At 47.7% G+C, this 9470-nt stretch overlaps 1 protein-coding gene across 2 annotated transcripts in view; it reads right to left on the bottom strand.

Moving 5' to 3' along the window:
• Positions 1 to 4480: 4480 nt before the first annotated feature.
• LOC144513470 (rano class II histocompatibility antigen, A beta chain-like) overlaps positions 4481 to 9470 on the bottom strand; it is a 5970-nt gene continuing 980 nt past the window's right edge. Inside the window, exons 3-8 of one of the 2 annotated variants that reach the window (XR_013501130.1) lie at positions 9329 to 9409; positions 7164 to 7377; positions 6784 to 6851; positions 6238 to 6351; positions 5191 to 5969; positions 4481 to 5142 (exon numbers count right to left, since the gene is read on the bottom strand). Coding sequence is in view for 1 of the 2 variants with exons in the window: in XM_078244559.1 (XP_078100685.1) it covers positions 5944 to 5969; positions 6238 to 6351; positions 6784 to 6851; positions 7164 to 7377; positions 9329 to 9409 (503 nt within the window). In the remaining variant the exon portion in view is untranslated. Of the gene's footprint in view, positions 5970 to 6237; positions 6352 to 6783; positions 6852 to 7163; positions 7378 to 9328; positions 9410 to 9470 lie in introns of both variants that reach the window. The other variant, XM_078244559.1, reaches the window with a different exon arrangement.

Raw genomic sequence — 9470 nt, 5'->3', positions numbered from 1 at the left:
CCTGAACCTGTCCGAGTCTCTCTGTAGACCTGAACCTGTCCGAGTCTCTCTGTAGACCTGAACCTGTCCGAGTCTCTCTGTAGACCTGAACCTGTCCGAGTCTCTCTGTAGACCGGAACCTGTCAGAGAGACAGAACCTGTCCGAGTCTCTCTGTAGACCTGAACCTGTCCGAGTCTCTCTGTAGACCTGAACCTGTCCGAGAGACCGAACCTGTCCGAGTCTCTCTGTAGACCTGAACCTCTCTGAGACTCTCTGTAGACTGGAACCTCTCTGAGACTCTCTGTAGACCTGAACCTGTCCGAGAGTCTCTGTAGACTGGAACCTCTCTGAGACTCTCTGTAGACCTGAACCTGTCCGAGTCTCTCTGTAGATCTGAACCTGTCCGAGAGTCTCTGTAGACTGGAACCTCTCTGAGACTCTCTGTAGACCTGACCCTGTCCGAGTCTCTCTGTAGATCTCAACCTGTCCGAGACTCTCTGTAGACTGGAACCTCTCTGAGACTCTCTGTAGACCTGAACCTGTCTCTCTGTAGACCTGAACCTGTCCGAGTCTCTCTGTAGACCTGAACCTGTCCGAGTCAGCCTGTAATATTCTTATAAATAATGTTCTAATATTAACAGTTGCCCTGGTTTGCTCCAAGGTTCATGATTACACATTTACACTCTCATCTCCAACTCGTCACTTCATGGTCTGACATGACCCTTGTATAAGACCAGGAGAGATGCATCGTTCCAGGTTGTAGCACCAGTGCTGTTTTCCGCCCGCAGTCCCTTGTCAGGTTAATAAAACAATAAAAACTATCATGGGCTCAATCGTCCCCCCTTCCTAAAACCAACCCCCTTTCCAACAAAACTATACAGTCAAAATCCTAACCGCTCCCAATACAAACACACACACACACACTTGTACAATATTGTGAACTAATCACCACGCAGACGCAGATTTTCAAAATAAAACTCTTAACTTGACACGTTAACATGAAAAAGGACATACTTTGACTCAGTGTTGTACAATCACAAAGATTGTACTATTCATGCTGAGGAACTCACCAACCTCTTTGACTGAACCTGTACTGAGATATTGGACTCTGTTGCTCCTCAGAGTAAGAAACACACTAAAGCACTCAGCCACGGTTATTAATACTATGGATGTATCCATCCATCTTCATCTGCTTATCCGGGGTCGGGTCGCGGGGGTAGCAGCTCCAGCAGGGGACCCCAAACTTCCCTTTTCCGGGCCACATTAACCAGCTCCGACTGGGGGATCCCGAGGCGTTCCCAGGCCAGGTTAGAGATATAATCCCTCCACCTAGTCCTGGGTCTTCCCCGAGGCCTCCTCCCAGCTGGACGTCCCTCCACCTCGTCCTGGGTCTTCCCCGAGGCCTCCTCCCAGCTGGACGTCCCTCCACCCAGTCCTGGGTCTCCCCCGAGGCCTCCTCCCAGCTGGACGTCCCTCCACCTAGTCCTGGGTCTTCCCCGAGGCCTCCCTCCCAGCTGGACGTCCCTCCACCTAGTCCTGGGTCTCCCCCGAGGCCTCCTCCCAGCTGGACGTCCCTCCACCTAGTCCTGGGTCTCCCCCGAGGCCTCCTCCCAGCTGGACATCCCTCCACCTAGTCCTGGGTCTTCCCCGAGGCCTCCTCCCAGCTGGGACGTGCCTGGAACACCTCCCTAGGGAGGCGCCCAGGGGGCATCCTTACCAGATGCCCGCACCACCTCAACTGGCTCTTTCGACGTGAAGGAGCAGCGTCTCTACTCCGAGCTCCTCACGGATAACTGAGCTTCTCACCCTATCTCTAAGGGAGACGCCAGCTACCCTCCTGAGGAAACCCATTTCGGCCGCTTGTACCCTGGATCTTGTTCTTTCGGTCATGACCCAGCCTTCATGACCATAGGTGAGGGTAGGAACAAAAACTGACCGGTAGATTGAGAGCTTTGCCTTCTGGCTCAGCTCTCTTTTCGTCACAACGGTGCGATAAATTGAATGTAATACCGCACCTGCTGCGCCGATTCTCCGACCAATCTCCCGCTCCATTGTCCCCTCACTCGCGAACAAGACCCCAAGGTACTTGAACTCCTTCACTTGGGGTAAGGACTCATTCCCTACCTGGAGAAGGAACTCCATCGGTTTCCTGCTGAGAACCATGGCCTCCGATTTAGAGGTGCTGATCCTCATCCCAGCCGCTTCACACTCGGCTGCGAACCGATCCAGTGAGTGCTGAAGGTCACAGGCCGATGATGCCATCAGGACCACATCATCTGCAAAAAGCAGCGATGAGATCCCCAGCCCACCGAACTGCAACCCCTCTCCACCCCGACTACGCCGGGGACTACGCCTATGGATATATGGATATATACTCCAAGGTTATACTCGTTAACGAAAACGAACGAAATAACGAAAACTAGGAGGGAAAAAAACATCGTCGTTAACTAAAATAAAAATAAAAACGAGGCTTTACAAAAAAACGATAACTAACTAAAACTGTAATGTCTGTTTGCAAAACTAACTAACTAAAATAATCGAGGTGATGTCCTTAGTTTTCGTCTTTGTCGATCTTTCATAGAGCAAATAACGTTGCATCTCTCCGAGCACGACATTTCCTGTAGACGTGTATAGTTTCTGACTGGGAACCCAGAAATCCCGACATTCCACGTCAACTTCAACACAACATGTCCGTGGCTCCGTGCCTCTCGCCTGGCATCATGGCGGTACCGGTACAGGGGATGTATGGGTACAGGGGATGTAAGGGTACAGGGCATGGATGTATGGTGTGGTGGAAGTTTCTGTTCAGCGAGGGAGGAATTTGGGTGAAGAAGAGACCTTGTTGAAACAAAATAAAGACAGGCTGCAAACTGGATTAAAAGTTTAGGTATTCGGTGGAAGGGTTTAATTATTTTCTCGAGAGAACAACCAAACAATGACAAGAACAGCAATTCACAATGAACAGAGTTACAAAGTGACAACAGATCTGTGCCTCGCGTAACATATGCCATCTCCTTATATCCCATTTTCCCAGCCGAAACACGACCATGTTTGGAAGACATTCTAATCTTGAACACTGCTGTCTAAAGCTGTTCCTGTACATCTGTCTAGTGCGTAAAAAGTCCTTCAATAATTTATCTTGTCTACAGATTGGTTCAGGCTCCAACCTTAAGTTCGGGCAAACTGACCTTTTCATATCTCTGGAGACAGCTGTGTTTTGTTACCATTTGCTAACAGTTGGAGAATTTACAGGGTCATAACATTTTCAGCTGTCTTCAACACTGGAGGACTGTTTGTCAGGAAATATCTTTAGGAGACACATGTTTCAGAGGCATATTTTAAGGATCTACTTATAATTAAAAATTACTCAATAGATGAACAATCATTGTTAAGAAAATCATGGTCAATGTAATTTTTCCATTACATTGGATACAGGGAGTGGACGTATGGGTACAGGGCGTGGATGTATGGGTACAGGGCGTGGATGTATGGGTACAGGGGATGTATGGGTACAGGGCATGGATGTAAGGGTACAGGGCGTGGACGTATGGGTACAGGGCGTGGATGTATGGGTACAGGGCATGGATGTATGGGTACAGGGAATGGATGTATGGATACAGGGGATGTATGGGTACTAGGTATGGATGTATGGGTACAGGGGATATATGGGCACAGGGTATGGATGTATGGGTACAGGGCGTGGATGTATGGGTACAGGGCATGGACGTATGGATGTATGGGTACTAGGTATGGATGTATGGGTACAGGGGATATATGGGCACAGGGTATGGATGTATGGGTACAGGGCGTGGATGTATGGGTACAGGGCGTGGATGTATGGGTACAGGGCATGGATGTATGGGTACAGGGCCAGGCAGCATGACAGAGACAACAGCAGGACAGAGAACACTACAGGAGGGCTTTCACCAGCGACCTGACAGCTGCTGGTTAGTACATACGCAGGAACACCAGAAGCGGGGGGAAGCGAGGGTTAATATGTGGATTATTATGGGATGTCTACACAACTGTGTGACTCGATCACCACTTTACTCAAACCAAAGTAGAAAACACCTATTGATGTCTTCTTTAGTCTGTTGGTTATTTAGGTTTTTTCCTGGAACATGTCACTTATACATTTTGCACATACAGCGTCTTGTGTAGACTGTTTACATGTTTATGACCATATGTAGGCTGCATGTTATGTACTGGTGTTATTGTTCAATACATTGTGAATACATATTCTGTATCTATATGTATATCTGATCTTTTTGAATCCCTGACAAATAACCCATATTACAAAAAAGGACTAAGACTAAAATTAATAAAAACTAAACTAGTAAACCTGCTTTAAAAACTCATTAAAACTAAACTGAATTTGAAAACAAAAAGTCAAAACGAAATAAAAATAAAAACTAATGAAAAATGCAAAACTATAATAACCTTGGCCTGAACCGAGACTTTTTAAGAAAGTTAAAACAAAGAAGGATAAACAACAGTTGGTGACATTAAAGAACGGCTTGTTTATTGCTAAGGCCATATGGTCAACATTAAATGATTAATAATAATGTAGAACAATAACAATAACTTATTTCACTAGTAAACTGCTGTTGAACAACAAAAACAACCACCAGATGGAAAAGGACATTTAACAATAACTTCAAATGCACCACGACGCTGTAGTTTACCAGTGTCATTGAACGCACCCGTCTGTGTTGTTTCTCCGACGGCAGCTGCAGATTGTTACATCCCGGTGTTGAATCCTCTACAGTAAAACACAGTCACACTTTACACCGTTTAGCGTTAGCTGTCAGCATTTAACCCTGTTTAATCAGCTACTAGCTAGCGGTAGGCTAACGTTAGCTGCCGTCGAGTATAGTGTTAACTAGCTAGCGGTAGGCTAATGTTAGCTGCTGTCGAGTATAGTGTTAACAGCTAGCGGTAGGCTAACGTAGCTGCTGTTGAGTATAGTGTTAACTAGCTAGCGGTAGGCTAACATTAGCTGCTGTTGAGTATAGTGTTAACTAGCTAGCGGTAGGCTAACGTTAGCTGCTGTCGAGTATAGTGTTAACTAGCTAGCGGTAGGCTAACGTTAGCTGCTGTTGAGTATAGTGTTAACTAGCTAGCGGTAGGCTAACGTTAGCTGCTGTCGAGTATAGTGTTAACTAGCTAGCGCTAGGATAACGTTAGCTGCTGTTGAGTATAGTGTTAACTAGCTAGCGGTAGGCTAACGTAGCTGCTGTTGAGTATAGTGTTAACTAGCTAGCGGTAGGCTAACGTTAGCTGCTGTTGAGTATATTGTTAACTAGCATCACATGCAGCGGGGTTTGTGTTTCCTGTAACGTCTGTTTCAGAGCAGCAGAGAGAAGAGCAGACATATCAGTGGAGCCAGAATGAGGAGCAGAAATCTGTGTTACTATTCCTGCCGCAGCAGGATGTGTTGGGAGGAAGTACGGCAAAATAGTATCCTGTTAGGCACGACTGTTAACGCGTTAATGCTGACAGCCCTAAAATATATATAAATCTAACAATCACACAACCTGTGAGCCCTCAAATCATTCAAATAATAATAATAATAATAATAATAATAATAATAATAATAATAATAATAAATTGATTTAAAGAGTTATTATGTTTGTGGATATAAGTGGCTGTAAAATATTTATTTCACACAGTAAAGAATCATATCACATGTAGATTAAGCAGAGTTCAGATCCAGCTGTGATACACCAGAGTCCAGACTAAACCTGGTCCAGGACCGTCAGAGTAACACCACAGTCCTGGATCAGGGTTCAGACCAGCGGACTATCAGAGTCCAGATCATTAGAGAATCAGGAGTTGAGTCGGTCCAGCAGCTGGTCCAGGACCCACAGTCTGCTGAGCTGAAACACACAAAGCAGGTTGAAGCAACTGCTGCTTTTTATTCCATCTGGCAAACAGCTACAGGACCAGAACCAGGTCCAGAATCAGCTACTGGGAACCAGAATCCGTCCTGGATTAAAGAGAAGAGACAACACATCCAGACATTAGTCCTTAAAACTGATCTGGTCTGAAACTAAACAAAATAAAAAGGTTATTTTAAAGAAGAACTTTTAGAGACTTTTCAGAAGGAGTAGTAAAGATAATCAGGGTTCAGACTCTGGACCTGGTCTGAGACTCTGGCCCTGGTCTGGAACTCCTCTGAGACTGGAACTATTGTGAAACTGGTCTAATGTTCTGTAAAGAGGTCTGAACTAATCTACAGCGAGCAGTGTTCTGACCTCGGGCCTTCCTCTTGTAGTAGATGAATCCAGCCAGAGATAAGACCAGACCCAGGATCAGTCCTGAGGCTCCGATGGCAAGCTTGTTCCTCTCAGACTCAGGCATGGACGGGTCTGAGGACAGACAGGGAGAGAGAGAGAGAGAGAGACAGGTGATGAGACAGACAGGGAGAGAGTCAGACAGGTATAGAGACAGACAGACAGACAGGGAGAGAGTCAGACTGGGAGAGAGAGAGAGATAGAGAGAGACAGACAGGTAGAAAGTTAGACAAGGGAGCAGACAGAGACACAGATGAGGAGACAGACAGGTAGAGAGAGAGAGTCAGACAGGTAGAGAGACAGACAGATAGACAGGGAGAGAGTCAGACTGGGAGAGAGAGAGATAGATAGAGAGACAGACAGGTAGAAAGTCAGACAAGGGAGCAGACAGAGAGACAGGTGAGGAGACAGACAGGTAGAGAGAGAGAGTCACAGGTAGAGAGTCAGACAGGTAGAGAGACAGAGAGGGAGACAGACAGACAGGGAGAGAGACAGACAGGTCTTTACCCCAGTCAGTGATCAGAGGTTCTCTCAGGCTGGCGTGTTCCACCATACAGGAGATCTTCTCTCCAGACCTGCTGACACAAACCAGCACATCAGAGATTCTGTCTCTTACTGACAAAACTGGACCTGAACCTGGACCTGGACCTGAACCAGAACCTGGATCTAACTAGACATGAACCAGAACCAGAACCCGAACCAGAACCTGGACATGGACCTGGACCTTACTGGGAACCTGAATTGACATTTACCTAAAACAGAACCTCAACCTCAACCCTGTTGTTGTCATTGTTGTTAGAAAAAATGCTCCTTGACCTGGACGTAACTGGACCTGGACCAGAACCTGAACCAGAACCTGGACGTAACTGGACGTGGAGGTGACTCACCTGGGCGTGAACTCCAGGTGAGAGTGGATCTGGTAGTACCAATCACCGTCTGCCAGCTCATCAGTGGAAGTGACATCAGAGGTGACTTCCTGTCCGTCTCTGATCCAGCTCACTCTGATCTGTTTGGGGTAGAAGTCGTAGACGCTGCAGACCAACATGGCCGGATGGTAACCACCAGGGGACGCCGTAGAGCTCAGTCTGACATACGGCTCAGCTGAAACACACAAAACATGTCCATCACATTATTTATCACGTCCCTTCATGAAATGTCCTTCCACTCGGCCGACAACCCTTCAGAAACCAGAGCAGTGAAATGGTGTCCTCTGATTGGTGCCTTTCAGTTATGTCCCGCCCACTGGTTTTGATGGTTGACTTGGGAGAATCCACCATTATAAAAACTGCCATTAACAGCAGAAATGAGATGAAATCAGGACATTAAATACATGTTGAAACACACTGAACATTATTATTTAGAGCAGTTTTCAGTTTGGCAGTAAATCATTTATAACAGGAACATGACTTTATATTATTTTAAATGTTATTAAGTCAGACATCACCCAAAAACGTTTGAATATGAGTGAATGATTATAAACTAGTAAAGTGTGAAAGTAAATCTAGAGTCTAACCTCTAATGTTTCTACAACCTGTTTCCTCTTTTGTTTAAATGTTTTCTGAATGAAGCTGCAGAGAATCAACATTCATATCAAACTGGAACTCAACACCTCCCTAAATATAACAATAGTTACGACGGCCGCGTATAAGACGGGTCAGGTGAGACTACTGTCCCCCTCGACGGCCATGTATAAGACGGGTCAGGTGAGACTACTGTCCTCCTCGACGGCCATGTGTAAGACGGGTCAGGTGAGACTACGGGTCAGGTGAGACTACTGTCCCCCTCGACGGCCATGTGTAAGACGGGTCAGGTGAGACTACTGTCCCCCTCGACGGCCATGTGTAAGATGGGTCAGGTGAGACTACTGTCTCCCTCGACGGCCGCGTATAAGACGGGTCAGGTGAGACTACTGTCCTCCTCGACGGCCATGTGTAAGACGGGTCAGCTGAGACTACTGTCCCCCTCGACGGCCGCGTATAAGACGGGTCAGGTGAGACTACTGTCCTCCTCGACGGCCATGTCTAAGACGGGTCAGGTGAGACTACTGTCCCCCTCGACGGCCATGTCTAAGACGGGTCAGGTGAGACTACTGTCCCCCTCGACGGCCGCGTATAAGACGGGTCAGGTGAGACTACTGTCCCCCTCGACGGCCATGTGTAAGACGGGTCAGGTGAGACTACTGTCCCCCTCGACGGCCATGTGTAAGACGGGTCAGGTGAGACTACGGGTCAGGTGAGACTACTGTCCCCCTCGACGGCCGCGTATAAGACGGGTCAGGTGAGACTACTGTCCCCCTCGACGGCCATGTATAAGACGGGTCAGGTGAGACTACTGTCCCCCTCGACGGCCATGTGTAAGACGGGTCAGGTGAGACTACTGTCCCCCTAGATGGCCATGTATAAGACGGGTCAGGTGAGACTACGGGTCAGGTGAGACTACTGTCCCCCTCGACGGCCGCGTGTAAGACGGGTCAGGTGAGACTACTGTCCCCTCGACGGCCATGTATAAGACGGGTCAGGTGAGACTACTGTCCCCCTCGACGGCCATGTGTAAGACGGGTCAGCTGAGACTACTGTCCCCCTCGACGGCCACGTATAAGACGGGTCAGGTGAGACTACTGTCCCCCTCGACGGCCATGTCTAAGACGGGTCAGGTGAGACTACTGTCCCCCTCGACGGCCGCGTGTAAGACGGGTCAGGTGAGACTACTGTCCCCTCGACGGCTATGGTGAACTAGTGTGTGTTGTAGCAGTGGTCTGCCATTGAGAACGAGCTAGCATGCTAACGGTTAGCCCCCTAGCCCCCTCGTCTCAGCTAGTGACGTAGAAAGCCGTGCAGATGTTGACCAGCTGACCCAGAGACTGAAGACAGGACACATTCAGAAACCGTATCTCACTCAGAACAGCATGGAGGGTTATCAACGTCTGTATGAAGCACCAGAGACACTAAATAACTCCCCAAATCCCAGAAAAAGAGATTTTTATCATAATATGGGCACTTTAACCGTCCGTTGTTGTGTCGCGTCCCTCAGTGACTGGGGCTCGTTTCCTCACGTTTGCTTTCCTTCCTTCTTCTTTTCACCCAACAGTATCCTCGCTTGCACCTCTCCCGTTGTTGATGCTTCCCATTTCGTGCTGACCACCACGAAAAAAATCAGATAATCGTGTCCATGTACACGAATCAATAGATTAAAAA

Source organism: Sander vitreus, unplaced genomic scaffold (genome assembly GCF_031162955.1).
Source record: "Sander vitreus isolate 19-12246 unplaced genomic scaffold, sanVit1 ctg259_0, whole genome shotgun sequence".
Taxonomy (NCBI): Eukaryota; Metazoa; Chordata; class Actinopteri; order Perciformes; family Percidae; genus Sander; species Sander vitreus.
The sequence above is the reverse complement of the archived record's forward strand: the minus strand, read 5'-3'. Positions and strand labels throughout refer to the sequence as shown.